We start from the raw sequence: 23670 nt of genomic DNA on the forward strand, positions 1-23670 counted from the left end.
TATCTGGAGAAGTGAATATGACTCACGAAAGCTCAAATAGAAAACAACGTAGTTCGTCTTTGGGCGCCTCTGGACTTTTGGTTTTATTTTATTTTGGTAAGGGAGAAATGCCACCGCCTGACGCGACAGAAGAGAGCGACCGCTTTCCATCGACTACCTCGAGCCAAGACCGTGCTTTTCCCTTCCTGTCCCGAAGGCGGCGCTGCGAGAGGGGGAAAAAGGAAAAGTGTCCCGGAAGTTGCTCTTGCTTTGCTCGCGTGACGTTACACGCGCTTGGTGGCCCTTGGCGGCTCGCGCCGGTGCCTGTGGGGGAAGCGCGTGGCTCCGTCGCTCTTCGGGCCGGGGGGCTGAAGGGCGCCGTCGGCATCATGGTGAAGGAGCAGTTCCGCGAGACGGACGTGGCCAAGAAGATGTGAGGCGGGGGAGGCCGCAGCCTGCGCGGCGGCCGGGGTTGGAGAAGGGGCGGGGCTTGGGCGTGATTGACAGGAGGGGTGGGGGGGAGGAGTCCTGTGAACCTTCTTGGGGGCGCCAGAGGCTCCCTCAGCCTCCTGTGCTGGTGTGGCGGTTTTCTTCTGCCAACTGTTTTGATTCCATTTTGAGGAGAAAAGAGAGAGAGAGGCGATGTTTTCAATAAACAATATGCTGAGAAAGATCAGTGGTATTAATGCTTTACATAGTGGCTGCGGATCTGGGAGACCCAGGTTGGAATCCCCGCTCTGCCGCAGGAGGTTGCTGGGTGACTTTGGGAGAGTCACACACTCAGCCTAACCCACCTCCCTAGAGTTGTTGTAAGGATAAAAATGGGGAAAGCACGGAATGATGTTAGCTGCTTTGGGTCTCTAGCGGTGAGAAAAGTGGGATATGAATGAGGTAAATAATAAATAATTTTGGTATCATTGCCACAGACCTGTGAATAGGTTATTGTTATGTTCCTGTTGGAGTGAGTTTTGGGGCAGGAGTGAGATATGGACTAGGCATTTTGAGTGTTTTCAAGAGTGAACTCTTAACTTTGCTTAATTTGGGCCCCCGTATACTGAATGTTACGATGGTGCCCCATTCAGACGGTTGCCTGACTTTCTTTCCTACTCTTTCCCCATAATTAAGGAGACAAGGCCAAGCTGAGTTTGTGTTGAACCCAGCTATTCTAATAGGCCTCTCAATGTGCACAAGAGGAGAGGCTGACACAGTCATCACTTAGCACTTCAGAAAAGTCCAAGCGCACCCCCTTCATAGGACCACCTGTGGTACTGTTTTCTTTTATAGAAGCCACATCTGCTTTGGGATGAAATCCTCTGAAGAGATGCGGCAGCAGGCTCACATCCAGGTGGTCAGCAAAAACCTTTACAGTCAAGACAACAATCACTCTCCTCTGCTCTATGGTGTGCTGGACCATCGCATGGTAAGACGGTTCACTGCAGAATGTCTTATGGGTCTGTGAGTAGGATAAAAATCTGGAAAATAAATATAAATAAGAACCCTGTGGGATCTGATCAGTAGTCCATCTAGTCCCGCATCTTGTTTCGCACTGCAGCCAACCAGTTGTCCTGGAGGGCCGGCAAACAGGGCACAGAGGGCCAAGGTCTTCCTCTGATGTTTCCTCCTAGCACTCGGTTTTAGAGGCTTACTGCTTCTGAAGAGGGAGACTCCCTTTACTCACCATGGCTAGTAGCCAATGATGGCCTTATCCTCCATAAATCTACCTGTCTGCCTTTTAAAGCCATCTTTGCTTGTGGCCCCTGGCATTGCATTTCACTTGCTGCATAAAAAAACATTTCTGTTTGTCTATCCTGTTTCTATTGCCCATCAACTTCATTGGGTGCCTCTGAGCTCTAGTATTTTGGGAGAGAAAATGCATCCTGTATCTGCTTTCCCCATCACATGCATCATTTAAAAGACTTCCCAGTTCCCCCATTAACCACCTTTTTTCTTACCTAAAAAAGCCCTAGACTCTTCAACTCTTCACTCTTTAGACTTTTTCCTAATTGTGTCCCAGCCCCTGGATCATCTTGGTGGTCCACTTCCATACTTTTCCCAGCTCTGCAATATACTTTTTGAGATATTGCAAGCAGAACCATATATAGTGTTCCAAATAAGGCTGTGCAGTAATTCTATACAAGGACATTACAGTATTTTACCACTTTATTCTCAGTCCCTTTCCTATCCCCATCATGGAGTTTGCTGCCACACACTGAGTCATCATTTTAATTGAACTACCTGCTATAACCCCAAGATCTTTCTCAGTCTTGTTCTTATACAAATAAATATCTCCATAACTAACAGTTCCACCAAACTACTAGACTGCTAGCTCGAGTGCAGGGTTGTTATAGAGAATGCCTGTAGCTCTATGGAACAACAAGAGTCTCTGTATACAGAAGGTACCAGGTTCTAGTCCCTGGCATCTTCATTTTAATGGGATCTTGGACAAAAAGTCTGTTAAGAGACCAGTACAGGCTAGCTGGGTCAATTATCAGGGTTTTTTTTTCTGCCAACGAGGCCAATTTAGAATCAAAGAAGTTGTTTCCACTAACATAATGCATTATGGGTTCTCCTTTCCCTGCTGTCTCTTAGTAGATTTGTATATATGTTTTAAAAGCTGCTGTGTGTTTATGAACTTTGGGGTAATCAGTATTTTAATGTAACCCGGCAGGCTGGGCAAATTGGCATTGGGACATATGTAACTGATGCATGAGACTGATGCATAGTTCTGTGATGGTTGACTTTTGGGCTACTGTTTATACATCTCCATTCTCCAGGGCACAAGTGAAAAGGATCGTCCTTGTGAAACCTGTGGAAAGAATCTGGCAGAGTGTTTGGGTCATTATGGCTACATTGATTTGGAGCTGCCTTGTTTCCATGTAGGGTACTTCAAAGCTGTAATAGGCATTTTACAGGTAAATCAGTGTTTTAATCTCAGGGTCCAAAAACCACACACACCATGGTTGGGGAGTCTGTCACATTATTTTTAAGGAGCACAATCGTAATTGTATTAAACTCTTGCTAAAACAGGTTCATGCAGAGGAAGGTAATGGCAAACCGACTCTGCTCATCTCTTGCATTGAAAAACCTCATAAAGTGGAACTTCATAGGGTCTCCATGAGTTGGTTGCAACCCAACAGCACACTTTACCTTTAAAGCAAGTTTGTTGTCACCAAAATGATAAAAGCATTGACCCCCCAGCCTTGGTAAGGTTTTCCAGGAGCACAGGTTCCGGTGGATAGCTATACTGGTCTCCAGTGGAACAGCAAGATTTCCAGAATCAACTATGGGAGCTTTGATACTCAAAAGCTTATACCCTGAAAATCTTGTTGGTCTTTAAGGTACCACTGAACTAAAATCCTGCTGTTCAAGGAGCACAGAGTCATCACTGAAGAACTCCTCTCTGCCATTGCCACCTTCTTTACCTCCAAGTCTCAAGGCATCCAAGAGAGCTAAAAGAATTTGGGAACTGTTCCTTTAGATATCCTCTTCTCAGGCTGTTTGGAATTTCATAGCGTAAAACCAGCACTTACAATTACACCCAAGGCCAGACAGGGAACCAGTGCAGATATTTTCAAGTGAAAGAGGCTTGTGACTGTTCCTTGTTTAGACACTTCAGCCCAAATCCCTCCCTGGTTTTGTGTAGATGTTCAGTACCATATGGAAAGCAGTAGAGCCTGAAGACACTTCATAGTATAAATACCATGGAGTAGGGCAGAATTCTCCCAGCACTGCTTTCTGGAACCTGTCTGTCAGGTAGGTGTAAAACCACTGGAGCACCATGACCCCAACTTGGATAGACAGTGGAGAAATATACCATGATCAGTGGTGTCAGAAGCCAGAAGAATCAATAATGTAGTACTTCCCTTATGTCTTTTTGTTCACATAGGTCATCCTTGAGCAAGAAAATCAGAGTTGTAACCCTGAGCACTGTAGATAAACAATAAGCCCTCTACAATAGACTTTCTCAGACCCTCATGAGCATTTGCCAGCATACTTAGCTTGACTTGCATTATTTTCTTAGGGTTAATATGTTTCAGAAATTGGGAGACAGGAAGCTCATCTTTTTGAAGCTGTTTTTCCTTGAGAAGCATTGTGTCTTTATGTGCCTAAAAATGTGTGAAGTATTCCAATGTGTATTGGTCAACATTTTTTCCCAGTAGTGGTAGGAAAAAACCCTCTATTAAAATACTTTTCTGCTTCCATTGCAGATGATTTGCAAGACTTGTTGCCGTATCATGCTGACCTCTGAAGAACGGAAGCAGTTTTTAGATTATCTGAAGAGACCTGGTTTGACTTACCTCCAGAAACGTGGCTTGAAAAAAAAGGTCTCTGAAAAGTGCAGGAAAAAGAACACTTGCCCTTACTGTGGGGCATTTAACGGTGAGGGTGAGGGCTGTAATCTGTTTCATGTTCAGAACTGTGTAGATCTACAGACTGAAGCTTTTCTGTTTTTTGTGTGCGTGTGTAACATCTTACCTACTGCAACAAACAAATACAACTCAATTTGAGTATTTCATTGCTGCAAATGGGTTGGTGATGCCTTTCACAGAGACACAGAACAGTCCAGTGCCAGCCTACCAAACTAGATCAATTTGACCAAGCAGTATTATGAATCAAAAGGCCAGCTTTTGCGTAGTAGATGATAACCGATTTCACAATTTAAATGGACATTTTCAAAGCATGAAAGAGTTTTATTTACTTAATTTATTTATGCTCTCCCTTTCTCCCCAAAGTAGAGACCCAAAGCAGCTTACGTGGTTCTTCTCGCCTCCATTTTTATTCTCATAACAACCCTGTTAGGTAGGTTAGGCTGAGAGTGTGTGACTGCCCCATGTGTGCAGTAGGGCTTTGAAACTGGGTCTGTCAGATCCTAGTTCAGTCCTCTCACCGCTAACACCACACTGACTCTCTATGTTCTTTGATAGTTAAAATGTGGTGCTCTGCATGTTTTACAAAAGCCTGCAGGAAAAACATTTTAAAATTTTGAAGTTAAAAAAAATCCTTCTTTAACTTCCTGTTTCCCTTTTTGTTTGAACAGAGCTTTGAATGGAAATGTGTTCCTGTTTATTTTCAGTAGCAGTAAAGGCAGTTCCTGCTAATCTGTTTCATATCGTTGCTGACTAAAATTTTGAGTATTCTTCTTTAATTCTGATTAGTGTGGAACAGTTGACTTTTCCCCAGTTTAAAGAAGCCAAATCTAGTGAAAAGAGTTCTTCACAGAACCATGTTCTGTGTTAGTATTTTGTAGGAAATTGCTAAACAGGAAGTTTTAACAAAAATATTTTCTATTCTGTTTACCATCACCTTTCATCCAGACAACATGGCTGTGGGCCATTTTAAGCTGTTTTGTTTGAGTCCAGATAGGGTGCTGGTCTTAGATACAGGAAAAGTAGGTTAAAATAATGAGTTTGCTTCATTTCCCTTGGTAAGGGGAAAGCTTCACTACTTATTTATAAAATAGGAACAATGATGAAATTGTTATGAGGATTGTAGCATGAGTTCCAAGATAAATAGTTCAGTTATGCCATCCTTGATATATAATTAATATTTTTTGCTTGGGATCTATAGATTATAAATAAATGTTAAAACCATATATTGCAATCAGATATTTAGCTCCTCCAAACAGTTTCACAGTTATGCCAGTGTGGTAAGATGTAACCTGGATTCCTGAAAGTTTATCATTTGATCTCTTAGTTTTTTTATTATAGAACTTTGACATGTGGATAATCACCCTGAATTCTAAATGTGTCTGATTTTAAAAGTTAAGACGTTTTCTTAGATTTGTTTCTGTGATTGATATTCTCTAATTGCTTATTGAGTTGAGACCAAGAAACTTGAACTGAACATTCTTAGGCTTGGTGATAACATGAGACAGAAGTTAGTTGCTTTCTCTTGGCTGCCTTTACATGTTTTATGTTGGTGCATTGGCTGTATTTTTTGTGATTCTGTTTGCCCAAACTTATCTTCTAGGTACTGTAAAGAAGTGTGGTTTGCTGAAGATAATACATGAGAAATACAAGACCACTAAGAAGATAGTGGATCCTGTAGTGTCTAACTTCAGACAGTCCTTTGACACTGCCATAGAACATAATAAAGAAATTGAATCCTTGCTGGGAAGAGCACAGGTGAATGAGAATCCCAAACCATCTTGTATTGATTCAGTTTTTCTCTTCCTGTAGAAACAGGGATTTCTATTAGATCAGTAGATGCATGTAAGCAGTTGAACTTTACTGGTCAGCCGTCATCTATTGCCATGCACAGGAAAAACAGTGACTGTTAGACCAGTGGAGCAGCGGCTCCTTATCCTATGTTGAAGGTACTTCATAAGCCATCAGGGGTTTAGAGCCACTGTAGCCCAGCAGCTGAGTTTATGGTTTTCGTATAAATTCCTGGGTTATATCCCCAGTATTTCTAACTAAGAGACTCTTTGATAGCAAGGCTAGGAAAGAAGTCTGTATGAGATTGTTGACTCAAGATGGCCAGAACTAATTAAATGAATCACTGGCTTGAGGAGTCCTTTGTATCATTCACTGAGGATGATGAGTTGGTGTCAGTGAAAAGATGGGCATGGTTCTTTTCACAGAGAGGGGGAAAGACCATGAAAAATAGGTTCAGAGTTGCTGATTTACTGTGTAAGACTAATCTCTTCTGTAGCTGGAAGAGATGTTAGCACTTAAGTGAGACTGGGTCAAGTATAACACGTTAAGGATGTTGTTTAAGAAAATGTGTTAAAAGTCTGCTCTAAAGTCTAACGCTGGCATGCTTAGAATGAACCTGCTGCAGAAGATATCCCCCTGCTTCTGATGAATCCAGAATCAGGCAAACCTTCTGACCTGATCCTGACACGACTGTGGCCTGGCTTGGCCTAATCATTGTAATCTTTTAACTTTATAGGAGAATTTGAATCCATTGGTAGTTCTGAATATCTTAAAGAGAATCCCTGCAGAAGATATCCCCCTGCTTCTGATGAATCCGGAATCGGGCAAGCCTTCCGACCTGATCCTGACACGACTGCTGGTCCCCCCGCTATGCATTAGGCCCTCTGTGGTCAGTGATTTAAAATCAGGCACCAACGAGGATGACTTGACAATGAAACTGACAGAAATAATTTTCCTCAACGATGTGATCAAAAAGGTAAGGTTTTGTTTGTACGGATGTAATTCTGCTTCTTAATGACTCTTTTATAACATCTTGTTGAAGGAAGGACATTGCTAACTTTTGAAACACGTTTGAAGCAGTAATGAAATGCATGGCTAGTTCACACTGTAGAGCTTTTGTTGTTTGCTTTGCCAAGTTATGATTGTAAATGGTGATTTATTTGCCGTGTAGTATGTTAGTAATCAAATACCTTAACCATAGTTGTCACAGATTTGGGCAGAGAAAACTTCCTCAGCGTTTCTCATTCAAAAATCCAGGTGCTGAAATTGTTTCTGCTCTAATTAGTTTTTGTCTTTGGTAGGTTTTATGACTTGCAGCCCAGTCCTAAGCAAAGGAGCACCCTTCTAAGCCTGCTGACTTCAGTGTGTTTATAAGGGTATCCTGCTTAGGATTACGCCGCTAAAACCTTGTGAAAATAGCGTTTGGGAATTTCCATCTGATTAACAATTTCCATATGCTTTTAATGAACAGCTGAATCTTTTATCAAAATGTGAATTTGTGTTTGTCGATGCATCCTTTGAACCTGCTAATTATTTTGACCAGCATAGAATTTCGGGAGCCAAGACTCAGATGATAATGGAGGATTGGGACTTTCTGCAGCTCCAGTGTGCTCTCTACATTAACAGCGAACTCTCCGGCATTCCTCTGAACATGGCGCCCAAGAAGTGGACAAGAGGCTTCGTCCAGAGATTGAAGGGAAAGCAGGGTAGGTGTTCCAATGTAATTTCCACCTTATTTGGTGGTCACATTTGACCGTATGAAATCGCTTTTAAAAGACCACGGTTGTAGCACAGTAATGGGGCTTCTTGGCAGATTTTTTTCCAGCCCTACTATCCAAGATCCTTTAAATTGGAAATAATGCCAATTTTTTAACTGGCATTACAGCATGCGAAAATGGGAGCGCTGATTAGGAACTTGGCTCAACACCAGGCTTTGGCCTGCTCAATGACACTTTCTCACAAGAACAAAATAACTCACAGGTGCATCCAATTAACAAACAAGGGACTTTCTACCAGAGAGGCCGAGTGAAAAGACTACATGAGCAGAAGCCTGAACCAAAGATTTAACTTAAGCATCTATAAGTCTGATGTGAAGGCTTGGTTTTTACAAATGGCCACTCAGAACACATCCATTTCTTAAAGCTACAGATACTGTTCTATCATTCCCCCCCCCCCCCCGTATTTTTCCCCCAAATGAAAACTTCAATCCGTTACTTTTACAGACCCTGTTTGCAATATCGCTTGGTTTTTAGTTGGTTGTCTTGAATTAATTTTTTTTAAAGGTCGGTTCAGAGGAAACTTGTCTGGAAAGCGAGTGGATTTCTCAGGCAGAACAGTGATTTCACCTGACCCAAACTTGAGAATAGACGAAGTGGCTGTACCTGTTCATGTTGCCAAAATATTAACATTTCCTGAGAAGGTAATTGGAGAAAATAAAACCCTCTGTTCTCTGTGACATAATCTCATCAACACACTGAGCCTGTTTGGGTGATGCGCGCTCTGTCCTAGAACCTTTCTGCATGTGGTGACATCAGACGTGGTCCTTGCTCTGAATCAGCATGTCAGAGAAATCTCATAGCCAACTGAACAGCCAACTGAACTTTGTAGCTCCTGGTTTAAGGTTTATGTTCTCTATGTAGTGGGGAGCAAAGATCAGAGATTCTCTCTAGATCTCCTCCTGCTTAGTTGTTCTTAGGGGTGGAAACATTGTTTGACAATACCCACTATTGCTAAATTCTGCACCACCAAATAGCGTGAAACAAGGCAAAACACAGTATTGCTGTTGTATGTTTCATTATGCTGTTTTGAGACTGTTTTATTAATATAGAGTTTTTCATTTTATTATATACTTTCAATAGAATTCTCTTATTTATAAAGCTGACCTGTTGATAAGAGATTGGCTGAAATATGGTCTGCTTGTTAGATTCATTCAGGAATTAGCATATTATGTTAATTTTCTACCCAATTCTCCTCCTGTTTGCAAGTTAAGAATTAAAAGGCTGTTTGTCATTATGAAAAAAGAATATCCGTTTGTAGAGCATACATAAAAACGTGGCCAGTTCAGTCATTCGGGCAAACTAAGCAGCTGCCTGGGGTGCCAGAATTCCAGGGGCTGCTGTCCTAGCTCGGTAAATGTCTTGAGGAAAGAGAGGGAGGGAGCTGCTCCCTGCATTTTTAGAGGCCGATGACCCAGATAACTTAGCAGATAGCGGGCTGGGTGAATTTCTCTTATATCTTTGAACATGAAGTTTTGATCTTCATTGGCTACCTGGGGAATAAAGACTGTTATAAAGAGGAAAAATTAACAAGCGGCTTTAAAAATGAAAACAATGTCCTGATCAGCTCTTGATCGTTTACCATGCTGTTGTTATGCCATTCAGCATATGATGTCATGCAAATTTCATGCACCTGAGGTAACTTTAGGGTCGTCCTGCATAAGAAGTGAGTTACAGTACTGGGAGTGCTTTTTGTTTTTTTCTGCCTTCTAATTGGCATATTCCTCTTCTAGGTGAACAAAGCGAACATTGATCTTATGAGGAAACTGGTTCGAAATGGCCCAGAGCTTCATCCTGGAGCCAACTTCATTCAACAGAGGCACACCCAGATGAAAAGGTGCACCCTGGTATCTGCAATGGTCACCTCCTGGTTTTTGGAGATGCCTGATCTTGCAGTTTTGGTTCTTGTTCAGAACATACTTAAAAGCTATTGTGAATCTCTCCTCGTCCAAATTTTATTTCTGCATTGCTAGCACAAGTTAATAATCTTGGTGTCACTTGGTAGATATGTACAGACTTTGGAACTGATACGGAGTTCTCTTCCAGTCCATTTGCCCTAGACGTGTGCAGAAATTTAGAAAGTCCAGCCCATCTTGTCAGCATGTGCAACTGTAAAGGCTCAGAGCAAAGAAACCTCTCCAAAAACTAATCACAGCTGGGTTGTGGTTTGCGGCAGAGGATGAAAGCCATCCTTCTATCGTTCTATGGTTAACATTATTAAAGCATTGCGGATTGGGATGACACACCATGGAAGTAGCACCTCTTTGCACAAGCAGCCTGTTGCCCTGGTTAGCTGTGTGCTAGTAGAGGCCTGCTTCTGTGTATGTGCAGGCCTATGGTTGGACTGGATCATTGATCTCTAATGACTATAGAAAAACAAAAACCTTTTCTGTAGAATGTAGTATCAAAAAGCTTTCAGCTAAGATGTCATACATCAGAGAATCTCTGATGATGCTCAGACAGTCTATAGAATTGCCTCTGCAGTTTTAGATAGGTACGCTCTTCATTAAAAGTGGGAAAACCACCACTGAGGTCCCCCTCCCTTCTGTGCCATCTGTTTTCTCCTCTCTGCAGGTTTTTGAAGTACGGAAACCGGGAGAAGATGGCGCAAGAGCTGAAGTACGGCGACATTGTAGAGAGGCATCTCATAGACGGGGATATAGTCCTGTTCAATCGACAGCCGTCTTTGCACAAGCTCAGCATCATGGCTCATATAGTGAGTGTCGTAACCTTGTGTTGGGATCTCAGAGGTTTTGTATTCAGGTAATGCTTGAATAATCTGTGCCGTTCTTGGAAGAGAGAATGAGAAAGTGAACGCTAATGACTGGCGATGGCCACCGATAAGCTTCAAATGGGACTTTTGTTTTTATTCAGCTTCTCTTAGATGTTTGTATTCTCTAAGTGATAATACTTTCCATGTACTACCACACCTACCATAACTTGGGTCATCTTTCCATTGATTCTGCGGTTGCTTCTGTATTTTATGTTCACAATGGACCTGACCATTCTAATTGTCCTTGTCCCCTTTGGCTGGCATCTTCTTATGTTTGTTTGGATCTTCATGTAATAGAATAAAGTGGTAGAATGAGATGTGCTATTTCATACTGTGGAAGTGTGTGTGAGGGACAAAACTTTTTTTTTAATGCCCACGTTAAAAATGGCAACAAACCAACTTTCCCTGCATGTGGAAAACTATCATAGCAGTCAGGTACTGCTGTGCTAGTTGCAGGGGTTCTTTACATATTAAAGTGTTCAGAAAGGCAACCCTCCCACCTGAAATTCTCTGAAATCTTTGATTTTGTTGTTGCTCTCTTTAGTTGCTCTATATGTCCTCTTTATTTGGTCTTTTTTTTTTCAGGCTAGAGTAAAACCTCACCGGACGTTCCGATTTAATGAGTGTGTCTGTACGCCGTACAATGCTGATTTTGATGGCGATGAGATGAACCTTCATCTTCCTCAGACTGAAGAAGCCAAAGCTGAAGCGCTTGTTCTGATGGGAGTAAGCAGAATATTCTTCCGCCGCTTGGCAGGCAGAGTGGATTGGGTGTGCTGCGTGCTGCGTAGCTTGTGTTGCAAGAATTGTACATTGCAGCACCAAACGGGGTCTGTGTTGTGTTGCCATCGTTCTCTTGCTTCCCCCTTAAATGTTTGCATATGGGGAGGGAGGCCTCAGTCGGACTGGAGAAAAGTTACAAAGGGAAAGTAGAAAAAGTATGGCGTTAATGGGAGCTGTCCCTCCCTGCCCCTCCCAAAATTGGGATTCTGCAGTTTAAGCCAGGTTTAGAAATCCAGCTTTTGAGAATGCAGAGACATTAAGCCACGTTTTTTCATTTGCATATCATAACTTGCCAGATTCGCGGAGGCGGTGGGGAGATGTGCAGGCACATGAGTGCATAACCTTGGCATCAGCCCTGGTTGTTACGTGCGTTTAATGTGACTTCTGTATGCATCCTTTATCTCTATTAATTGGAAGCACTGAAAAGGGGAGGAGAGGTGTTCATGTTTTTCGCCATTTCTTGATGGGGTGATCATTTGAATTAATTCTAATGTTATGCCAGAGTTGGACATTGCCACCTATTTCAATAGGAGAATGTTATTTATTATAAAGTATAAATGTTAAAGGAGCAAAGCACGGATGAAGATTTTTTGAAAATTAATAATATATTGTCTTTGTGGATGGCAAATACTTTCCTTTAATTGGCATATTTCTATTCTGGTTCCAGATAGGACCCATTAATGGTAGTTTCTGTTCTTCCTGCTCTGTTACTGTGGTTTTATCAGAGTTTTCCACTGTAGCGTCACTGCTAACTTAAATGCACAGTAATAAGCTTTGATATTTGATAATGTTATCCCAATGTCCAGTTTGTGTTTATATAGAACATTTGCAGAAATCTTTGCTTTAGTAGCCCAAATTTTCTGATTTATTTATTTATAATATCCCGATCAATTCTGACTTTAACATACCGTGAAAAGCATTTCTTACGGTATTATATTGTGGTATGAAAATAAGTAATTAACGACAAAAAATAAAATATTGGCTATCAACTTTGTTTAGTTAAGGGAATAATTAAAACATCTCTTTTCACCCCATCCCACCCCCCAACTTCCACGGTATCCAGACCAAAGCAAATTTGGTAACACCGAGAAATGGAGAACCTCTTATTGCTGCGATTCAGGATTTCTTGACAGGTCTGTAGCCGAAGTCCTTTTAGTGAGTCAATATCTTAGGAACTTGCAGTTCTGTTTCAGAGGGATTCATAAATGTTCTTTGTGGAAGTGCGTTTGAGCCATCTTGCTTGCACTTGATAGAAGCAGACACTCTCAGTGAAATCAGTGGGCATAGACTGGAGTAACTCTACTTAGGGTTGCACTATTTCTTAGGAGAAAGATTTACTTGGTATCGTGGGTATGGAAGATCACAAACCCATGGGTGCTCCAGCCCTTGGTAAAGATGGCCAGGGGACTACTGCCCAGCTAAGGCTTGTGTTGTTTGGGCCACAGAGTCTCATCTGCATTGGAACTTGTTCACTGAAGTCCTGAAGTGCATAACCTCACTGTTTATGTAGCTGAATACAATATGGCCTAAACTTGGCACACCGTCATAATTGGCTTTTAAAAGTTTTTTGTCCTTCATGCGTAAGGCACAATAGTTACTATTTTTTGTGCTATTGCATTAAAAAATGGCCAGAATTTTGCAAGCTACTCTATTATACTAAAGTCTTGGTCGATTTTGTTTTCTTAACCATTCTAGGTGCTTACCTCCTCACTTTGAAAGACACTTTTTTTGACCGTGCTAAAGCTTGCCAGATCATTGCTTCTATCTTGGTTAGCAAGGATGAAAAAATCAAAGTCCGCCTTCCACCTCCTGCAATTCTAAAGGTAATGCCAATGCTTGAGTTTAGCTGCTGCTTGGGTTTTTCAAGGATGATACTCTTTTGTGATAGAGTGGAGCTGGTCTCTGTTAGGCAGAATATCGAAAGATAAGCTTTGAGACAGGACAGGATAGGAAATGAACAAGAAAGGATAGCAAACTCCTGTATGTGAGTTTGGCTCAGCACTTGTGCCTGGATAAGTTATCTGGCTTGTCTTGACAAAAACGGAGAACCATGAACGCTTTGGCAGCCACAGGAGTCATCGTCAAAAGTTTCCTATATTGTAGAAACATGACTTGGAGATGCTTAAAGGAGATGACGTGGATCCCGCATACCTGTTGTGCTAGCAGAAGTACTTTCCTCCCACAGAAGGAGCCTGCTGCCAAAGGAATGTGTGTCTGCTTGTGGAATAGATCCCCCAATCCAACCCAGTGGCTGAAGCCTGATGACATGTGGGATGTATTGAGTGCTGTTTAATACTTGCTGTGCTGCTGGTTTCCAGTGTTTTCTGGGCAATAGGCAAAGTTAATTGCTAGCTTGCAAACTGGGGAAAAATTGAAAGAAGTGGCTCTTCTTTCCCCTCCAGCCTACAATTATTAAAGGAGCCTGAGATCATGGTAACAAGGCACTGAAGCTACATTCCATCTAGAATTAAATTACTTGTTGCCCTGCTCCTAACCCAGTCGCCACTGTAGACATGCTGCTGTCTGTGCCCAACTAGTTGAAGGGAAGTGTAGATAAGAATCTTTGGCAGGGGTCCCCAACCTTTTTGAGCCTGCAGGCACCTTTGGAATTTTGACACAGGGTGGTGGGTGCAGTCACAAAATAGCTGATACAGGAGGCAGACCCAGCCACACAATATCAGGAAGTGAGGTTATGCATAAATCTCATAGCAGCTCTTCAATATTTTGGGCAGAAGCTGCCCTTCGGGATGCCTTTTAAAATGAACATATTGTTTAAACATATTTTCATGCATACACATAGCTTCCATTCAGTCATGCAGTTAAAATCCTTGTGTTGTGGTAGCTGCTGCCAAAGCAATGTTTTGTTTTGTCTTTAATCTGCATAGCCAATCAGATCTCCAGTGGCCAGTTATAAGCCCTGTGCTGTGCAGAAACTGCACCTGCTTTCTAAAAGGAGAATCACAGAACACAATCCTAACTAAAAGATTCTTTGGTGGTACATTTGGTACTTACCTGCTTGATGTTGATGATTTTTTGATGGTATATATTTCAAATATTGAATGATATGTTTATATGACTGGCTTAGGACTCAGTCAGTGTAGTTAGGTAATCACGGTTTAATTTGTTTTCTAAAAATACTTGGCAGGCACCAAGGAAGTTATTGCCGGGCACCATGTTGGGGACCCCTGATCTACTGAGTAAAGCACAATGTTGAACATTCTAGTTCTACAGCTATAGACGAGATCATTCTACTTGTGTTCCTAATCCTCTCCTTGTCTTCTCTCACTCTCTGTTTTCACCCCCAGCCTGTAACCCTGTGGACAGGAAAACAGGTATTCAGCATCATTCTCAAGCCTAGTGACAGTTGCCCTGTCAAAGCCAACCTCCGCACCAAGGGCAAGCAATATTGTGGCAAGGGAGAAGACTTGTGCAGTAACGATTCCTGTGAGTGGAACTGGCTTCTCAGTCTCTCAGGGCGGTAGAGACTTGTAACTGGCTAACTTGCTGGTGGTTTTATCAAAGAATTCTGCCGCTTAGAGTAGCAAGCCATATACTGCATTATCTTTTTGGACACCTTTTTAAAATCACTGTTAATTGTATGTAGTACTATTAATTGTATATGACATTATTAATGCACATAAAAAGAAGTGGGCCCCAGCACTCAGGGAATTTAAAAATTTGACCGAGAGGAAGAGAGGACTTGTGTTTCATTTTGTTTGAAGATGGGGCTAAAATGTTGAGCTGTAGTCTTGGCAGAAAAGCTGACTTTGGGCGCACTTAAACAAGACTTCGGAAGCTGCTGAGGTCTTTTTGTGGTTGAAGCAAGAAATGTAAAGCTGTTTCTGAATAGGAAAAATTGGCATAAGCAGGGGAAGGGAAGCCGCTGTGGGAAACAGTCTGGTGGGATGCAAGGATTTTGAGAAGATACGTCGTTCTGGATCTTCGAGAGAGTATGGAAACAGGCAACAGGGAATGGAATTGGCCAAAAAGAGAAATGTCCTCGATTGCCTGTAGACCAGAGTGGCAAAACAGTCTGTGTTATTCATTGTAAGATCTTCGACGTTGTCATTCTGTGAGGAGCGTTCATCGGCTCCATAGGTAATTCAGCAGCAAAGTGGTAAATGTGTGCTCTAGGTGAGTTACGGACACGGGTGAAAATGCAGAAGAACTGGCCAGGCAAGAGTTTTGTAATAAAAAGGTTGGGCAGTTGAGTATAGCATATTCCCCCCGCAGTGCTCAGCTGCCAGATGTGGCTGGTGGGCCATGAGGCACTCAGGCCTGTCATGCCCATGACTGCAGGATTTCTAAACATGTAAAGTGTTGCTGAGGCAGAAGATTTTTTTGGAGATAGAAAATAAAAGGATTGGAAGTTGTTGGTTCTGTTGCCAGTTTTCAGTGTTTGGCAAGTGAAAATGCACAGAGCATCATGATATCATTTGGCCCGTTTCCTTTATAAGTCAGCAACTCGACATCCCTCTAATCTCTAGTGAGCATCCTTTTTTCTGCAGTGAATTATTTGCTCTGGTCCAAAACAATTACTTGAAATGAGTTCAGTGGTCCCTAAACTCCATTTTGAACAAATATGGTGCTTTACTGAGAAGCCACTTATTTAGAAAATTTGTTTGCTGCCTCTCCAGACCTGTTAGGGGTAGCTTTCAGCTAAAACAGTAAAACAGAACAAAGAAAATAATAGTAAAAACAGAATCAAAATCATATCAGTAAGAACAAAAACATACCAATTTAAACAGCCAATTAAAGCAAGTCTGTGCATAAAAGCACATAAAAAATAGTCCAAAATGGTTTTGATAAAATAGTCCTCAGGCTAGGAGTTGATCATAAGACAGAGAAAAGGAAGACAGATAAAAGCCTGGGCAAGAATAAATATTTTGGCCTGGCAGGCTGGCACCAGAAGGAGAGTAAGGCAGATGCTGGGCAATCCTCAGTTGAAGAGGACATTCCAAAGGCAGGGTGCCACCCCTGAAAAAGCCCTGTCTCTGGTCACCAGAGGCACATAGACCAGGGCTTGAGAAGGAAGATCTCAGCTGGTGGGATGGACAATACAAGTGGAGGGCAGTCCTTCAAGCACCCAGTCCTCAGGCTGTTTAGGGCTTTATATCTAAGAACCAACACTTTGAATTGTGCCCAGATGGGCAACTTGTGTTGATGTTTCAATGCAGAATGGTACACTGTTTTCGTTTTAAGTAAGCCCTTGCCTGGTTAGAACATGTTTGACTAGGCTGTTCATGTTTTGACTTATCTCATGCAGAATATGTCTAAAGTTTTGTGTTCTCAAGTAAAATGTAGACACCTGTAGCACGATTCTGTACGTTGCTGAAGCAGAAAGCCGATGAAAGGATGCTGTAGTCCCAGGGCTAAAATATGCATCCATCTTATAGATGCATCCTGAATGGAGAAGACAGTCCTAACTCCTTTTTCTATTAGCAAAGTAATCCCAAGATGCTATGCAGCCAATTTTTGACTGAATATGTTTTGTGATCTCTCCCCCACCTCTCATTTTATGGCTTGACTTTATAACAATTTCAAGGTTGACCATTACTTGTTCCTGGCTGTATGACAGCATTTTCATAGTCCTGGTGCCTTCTGTTTTCTATTCTCAAAGCATGTGATATAATTGACAGAAAACTTAATTTTTTAGTAAGAAAAGGCTTTTTTTCACTGTATCCTTTGAATACAGGTGCACTCCATCTGAGCTGTACAACTCCAGTCTGCCAGTAGGGATTCCCACAATGGAATGTCTCTTCACTACAGTAAAAATTATCTGCTCATAAAATGTAGCATGTGAGGGAGGCTAGTATAGAACCCTTTCCCCTCATATGCTAGTTTTCTGCGTGCAGATTTTTTTTTAACAGGAAGACCCACAGCCCTTATTTCTAAAGCGATACAGCCCAAACACACTTCTATCATGTCACTGAGAACTGGACCTTACATAGATGAAGCAAGTACAGTAGGGGCCATTCTGCATTGTCCAAGGGTTTGGTTGCCTGGCCTTAACTCTTGCTGATGTTTCTTCCAGACGTTACAATCCATAATAGTGAACTGATGTCTGGCAGCATGGACAAAGGAACTTTAGGGTCCGGGTCCAAGAACAATATCTTCTACATTTTGCTGAGAGACTGGGGGCAAGTGGAAGCTGCTGATGCTATGTCACGACTTGCCCGGTTGGCTCCTGTCTACCTGTGTAAGTACCATGCAAAATGCTTTGAGTAAATAAGGGCCCCTCTAGGTGATCAGTCCCTTCTTGCTATATTTGTAGCCCCAATCCCATCCCAAACAATGAGTAAGGTAGAACAGGCCATGATGGTTGAGGGAAAGAGATGGTAAATGTGCTGATAATAGCTCTACAGTCTTCCTGGAATATCTTAGCTTCCATGATGGAAAATGTATTGCTTCTGTGCACCACATAAATGGATCACAGCTGTGTTTACTCCTCTAGAACATAACATGCCAAAAACATAACATTAGAAATAGGACCAAATGTTAAAAATGTAAAGTTCTAGCTAACTTATTTTTCACTAGATACTGAAACATCTGTCTTGTGCCAGCGCACCTAACAAAACTGATAATGTTCGCTACCTAGATTTTGCTGATGCATTCATTTCATCCTTTTTGGAAATGTTTAGCCAACCGAGGATTTTCTATTGGAATTGGTGATGTAACTCCGGGGCAGGGGCTGCTGAAGGCAAAATATGAACTTCTGAACGCTGGCTATAAGAAATGTGATGAGTATATTGAAGCTCTGAACACTGGCAAACTGCAACAGCAGCCAGGCTGCACTGCAGAAGAGACACTGGAGGTAAGATACCACCACACTGTCTGACGGACAGCTCAGACATCCAAGGTTTTTACTGCATTTCCCCTTTATAGGATCTCAAGCTGTGATGGGTGAAATACTTACCTTTAGGGTTATAATTCAGCAAGGTGTTTGACTGGGCTGCTTGGAATTTTATTTCTGATGTTGTTGATACTCATCTCCCTAGAAAGCATCAGGAACAGACCCTAGACTTGTTTATCCTTTCTTTTCCTGCCTCTGCACTGTTCTGCTTAATATAGAGAGGAGGGCATTCCCAGGGAAAGTAGATCATGCAGCTGCAGGCTATCTTTTACTCTAATGCAAGGTATTACGTGGCTTTTTGTATTGGCCTGTACCCTCAACAATTACACTTCTCCCCGTAGCAGGGAGAGAATATCAGGCAGCTGTTGATCTTGCCAGGGGTAGTGTGTTAATCCATCCAATGCCTGCTTGTAGCATTCAGTGAAAGCGAGAACTCAAAATGGGTGGGGGACATAGGTGGGAAACAAGGCAATTGGTGATACAAGGGGATTGTGAGGATAGGATCAGCAGATACGGACAGGCTCTGAACCTGCAGGAAGGGGGCAGCCTAAGATGGTTCACAGAAAGACTGGGAGGACAACAGTGAGTGATGAGGTGTCTTGGGGCACTAGGGACTGCAGTCAGACTGAGGTGTATCCTGTGTGGCACCAAAGAGCTGCCGGGTCCAGGCAGATCGCCACAGCAAGGAACATTAAAGTAGTTGATTTCTGTTTTAATTGGTAAAAATTGTGGATGGCTCGTTTTGCTTCCATCATTACTATAAATGGTAACTTTCAAAGAATTTTCATGCCAAATTATTTCCAAGGAATAATGTTTTATTTCACCAGCTTACTTTACTAATGTTTGCTTTTAGCGATTTAGAATTGAAAAGTGCATCTAAAGCTTTTGGGTGACGGTTGTGTAAGAGGAGACTCGTAATGACTAGTTCTTAACTGTTCCTCTCCGCCTAGGCACTTATCCTGAAAGAGTTGTCTGTGATCCGAGACCATGCTGGCAGTGCCTGTCTCCGAGAGCTGGATAAGAGTAACAGCCCCCTCATCATGGCTCTCTGTGGTTCCAAAGGTGAGATTCGTGGAGCTTGGCAAACCAGTCGCTGCCATCCAATCCTCCTCCTTTCTCTGTTGCCAGTAAATGCATGTCCACCATTCTGGTAAGGGGACAGTTGCTGTAAAGACCCTTTTCTCTCCTTAAAATACTTAGATGATCTAAAGTAACAAGGAAAAGTAGGTATTATAGTTAGGAAGGCCGGGGGGGGGGGGGCGGTGACTTCCATTGCTGGGAACTCCCTTAGATCAAGATTTCCCTCGAAAGCATCCTGATAATCGGCTGCCCACACTCGGGTACATCCTCCTGAGATCCCCACTGAGAAGATGCCCGTCCATCTCAGTCCCAGCAAAATAACAAAGTAACATGGTGGAAACCCTGGAAAATACCTCAAAGCAAACTATGGAGCACCCAAGCAGCCTGGCACATAGGGAAGAGATTCAGAGAAGTATCCTAGAGAAATATATTGTACTAAGGAAATTAAAAAAAAAGTCTTTCTATAAAGAAGATTTATTACAGAAAAAAGGGGGAAATGGATGTATTCAAAAGGGATAGGGAAAGGAATAAAATATAAAACACAGGGAAGAGCGGACTATCACACAATGTACAGTCTCTCAAATAAAAGCCATAATGTTGGTCTAACTCTGCTAAGGACACTTTTCCTAGGTTATAGGATGTTCCTCCAAGCATGTACAGAGTTCCTCACAGTGCCAAGATAGTGAAGGAATCCTTAATCCCTGGCTCACTGGTCTTAGGGTCTCCAGATGTTCCGAAGATGGGACCAGAGAAAAGCCCAGAACTCCCAGATATTTACGGACAACGGAGTCTGACCTAAGCCAACCTGTTTTGTGAAACTGATTAGCAGAGCTGACCAATCCCAAGCAAACCTCCACCACTGAAGTCGGAGACTACTGTTGCCAGTCATATAATTATGACAGGATGGTTCCACCTGGCTCTGCACTTTAATGGCTCTGCACTTCCATGACAAACAGGGAATCTGGCCCCAATTGGTCGCCCTTTGTCAAAAAAGGATTAAGCTGGCCAGGAGCCCCAATTTGGCATGGAGGATATTGTGTTGTTCTCACGTAAGCCCCAGGGGTCCAGTAGCCCAGATGCTCTAGTTGGTGCTCTTGCTGCCAACTATTGAAATTCGGGGAACTGTTACAGCAAGTAAGGGGCTGATTTATTTAAATATGGTACTGGGTGGGAGGGGGAATACACAGAATCCTGCGTGTGAGGCAACCTCCTTAGCTAGCCATTCATTTAAGTCAGTGCTTGTAAGTACAACTCGACAATAGTTGTGTGGATAGAGCCTGATTTAAATGAGACACCAGGAACACTTCACCTAGGGAAGTTTGAGGATTTTTTGTTTGCTTTTTTGTGTCCATTGTCATGCTTAAGTCAGTAGAAAAGAGCGAGAGTCCAGTAGCACCTATAAGACGAACACAATTTGTGATAGGGGATGAGCTTTCGTGAGCGACAGTGAGCTGTGGCTCATGAAAGCTCATATTCTCCCACGAATTTTGTTTGTCTTATAGGTGCTACTGGACTCTCGCTCTTTTCTACTGCTACAGACGAACACTGCCACCCATCTTGATCATGTTTAAGTCAGATACATTCCTTGTCTGCCCCATGTTATTTACACTCATTCCTATGTCTGTATAAACAGCATTGTGGCTTGAAGAACCAGTAACTTGATCTTTAGTTACATTGTAATGCTGGTTGGCTTGCACACCACAAATTTCTAGGCAAACTAGTTTTTACAAAAGTTGTGCATGTGTCTACTGTTGTCTGTTCAGTGTGGCAAACTGCCTCTTAATCTGGCATGTTAAATACTAGTTCTTGCCATATGAGGGCTCATTCAGACTGACATTAACCTACTCTGATGTACTAAGTATGCCTTTGCAGTGATTTTATTCCTTTTTTAAGAATGGGGGAAGCTTGATAATGGGGTTTGAAAGTGTCACCTGGATTTATAATAAACACATATTCAAGTTTGCGTGGATAGAACACTTTTTTATGGGTTGTTTTTTGGAGAGTATACAAGCATAGATAAGGTAGAATAGAGAAAGCTGCTTTGAGATCCAAAAGAATGAATCTACTTACCTCTGTTTCTGTTCGTTTTTATCTGTAGGCTCCTTTATTAATATATCTCAAATGATTGCCTGTGTGGGGCAGCAGGCTATCAGTGGGTCCCGAGTGCCAGATGGCTTTGAGAACCGTTCCTTACCTCATTTTGAGAAGCATTCCAAGGTAGGGCATTGCATTTTTACCAGCGGGGGGCGGGGGGGGCGGGGAGTTAGATTTAAATGAAATGTAGTTTTAATAATACTGCCTTTCTATACAGCAGCTTCATGAAAGCATAGCTTGGAATACAGAATGAGTTAATCAGGTGACGTGCAGTGGCTAAGACTGAGCGGTGCCTCATGGTTAAAATGAAAGCAGTACTATTATTGGAAGCCAAGTAGTTTGTTTTAGCTAACACCCTCTGTAAGATAGTAGTTCTCAAACTGTGGCTAAGGACCCAAAAGTGGGTTGTGATTCTCTCCGTGGTATTTGAAGGGTGGGGCAGTGTGAAGGAATCAGATTAATTGAAGGCAGTAGCTCTGAGAGGCTTGTAGCAAATTTGGGCTTGCCTCTGCACAGTGGCCATGACAATACAGACTGCTGCTATATATTAATTAACTTGTCGCTATATATTAATTAACTTATTCATTGTTAACTAATGCGAGAGTCCCATATTTTATTTTGGGGAGAGATGTAGCCGTTATATTGCAAGTGGATCCCAAAAAGAACAGGAAGTTTGGAAATGCTCTGAAAAGTTTGGAAAGCACTATAGTAGCTTTATGTCAGATCTAACAGGTAGCCTGAACTTCTTTATTTTTGCTCCTTTTGCTCTCCCCACCACCCCAAAAGATGGCAGGCAGTAAAGGCAATGCATTCTCTTTCAAGCCCACCCATTGCAATCAAGTGTGATTCCTATCCCTTGAGAAACAGAGTTCTGTGGCTTCTGATACTAGGCAAAGAACTAGGATTCTCTAGAGCATACCAGGAAATGGTACGTGGAGATTATGAGGGGAAAAGGTGAAAAGTCTAGTACAGAAGATAAATGGGGGAGAAAGGAAAGGATGCAGAATCTGAAAAAGAAAGGCGATAGCTGTGCGTTTCTGCTGTGGGGAGCAAATCTGTGATCATCTCAACTCTTAACAACAGGAAGTCTTCTCATGGAGACTTACTGAATCTATGTCTCTTTTATTGTGTGTACAAAGGCCATTGTTGCCTGTCTTCCCATTCTCACTGCTACTTCTAGGAATGTTTTTGTATTTTACTTTCTTGAGCTATTGTTCCATAGGGTTTGCAAAACATTTGTAAGGCAAACCTGTTTTTGCAAAGACATTCTTTGTATTGCCAGGAATGCCGCTAATGTTTGACCACGTGCTATAATGCATGTTTTCGAAAGTGTGCATTTTAGACAATCTCTCTCTTTTGTTGCAGCTTCCAGCAGCCAAAGGCTTTGTTGCCAATAGCTTCTATTCTGGATTAACACCCACAGAATTTTTCTTCCACACGATGGCTGGTCGTGAAGGTCTGGTTGATACAGCTGTAAAAACGGCTGAAACTGGATACATGCAGGTAATTGGGAGAATGCTTGCCTATGGAAAAGGACAATTAAAATCAGTGTCATGGCATTGGATCTAGGACAGTGTAATGGCAGTTTCATTGGCAGGAAAAGGGAGAGTGATTGTTGATGGTTTTTCTCCTCTGAAGATCTGCACAAACCCATCCTGAGAGTTACTTGACCTTCAGGAGCAGAATTTCAGGGCGTGCAGGAAGCTCCAGAAAGCAGGGAGGAGATAGAGAAGTACTGCTCCATCAGTTTATTTCTCCCTGTGCTCCCTTCCTCTACCAGTAGAAGTGCCATTTTGCTACTGGAACAGCCTCTTTGGACCCACGATTGATTATCTTCCATTCAAATAAAAGTTCACTTGCTTTGCCTAAATCAAGAAAATAACTGTCCCATTGCCCTCCCAGCCAGTGTCTTATGTATACAGCTGTTTTCTGTGCTGAGAATAAATAAAGAGAAACTTGAAGGAAAGAATCATGGCCCTCTAGACCCATAGTGTGGTGGTAGAAAAACTGGTGGTCCTTTTTTGCACTTGGCTCATGTTTTTTGGTCACAAGGGCAGCCTTGCAAATTCATAAGTTGTTAGCCCCCAGCCCCTTTTTATTACATTAAAAGGTTTAGTTAAAAGCATACTGTACACATCTGTAGTAATCATTTATGGCATCAAACCCTTTTTTTTA

The 23670-nt window shown here is 42.2% G+C and overlaps 1 protein-coding gene across 2 annotated transcripts in view; it reads left to right on the top strand.

Moving 5' to 3' along the window:
* Positions 1-298: 298 nt before the first annotated feature.
* POLR3A (RNA polymerase III subunit A) overlaps positions 299-23670 on the top strand; it is a 43565-nt gene continuing 20193 nt past the window's right edge. For both annotated transcript variants that reach the window (XM_054983633.1, XM_054983635.1), the window contains exons 1-19: positions 299-412; positions 1264-1399; positions 2754-2891; positions 4188-4359; positions 5950-6104; positions 6874-7113; positions 7681-7843; positions 8420-8556; positions 9646-9749; positions 10487-10628; positions 11271-11411; positions 12532-12601; positions 13164-13291; positions 14774-14912; positions 17503-17667; positions 18110-18282; positions 19272-19383; positions 21500-21618; positions 22861-22998. In XM_054983633.1, the coding sequence (XP_054839608.1) occupies positions 369-412; positions 1264-1399; positions 2754-2891; positions 4188-4359; positions 5950-6104; positions 6874-7113; positions 7681-7843; positions 8420-8556; positions 9646-9749; positions 10487-10628; positions 11271-11411; positions 12532-12601; positions 13164-13291; positions 14774-14912; positions 17503-17667; positions 18110-18282; positions 19272-19383; positions 21500-21618; positions 22861-22998 (2616 nt within the window). In that variant the 5' untranslated portion in view covers positions 299-368. The remainder of the gene's footprint in view (positions 413-1263; positions 1400-2753; positions 2892-4187; positions 4360-5949; positions 6105-6873; positions 7114-7680; positions 7844-8419; positions 8557-9645; positions 9750-10486; positions 10629-11270; positions 11412-12531; positions 12602-13163; positions 13292-14773; positions 14913-17502; positions 17668-18109; positions 18283-19271; positions 19384-21499; positions 21619-22860; positions 22999-23670) is intronic.

This window comes from Eublepharis macularius, chromosome 6 (assembly GCF_028583425.1).
Source record: "Eublepharis macularius isolate TG4126 chromosome 6, MPM_Emac_v1.0, whole genome shotgun sequence".
Classification (NCBI taxonomy): Eukaryota; Metazoa; Chordata; class Lepidosauria; order Squamata; family Eublepharidae; genus Eublepharis; species Eublepharis macularius.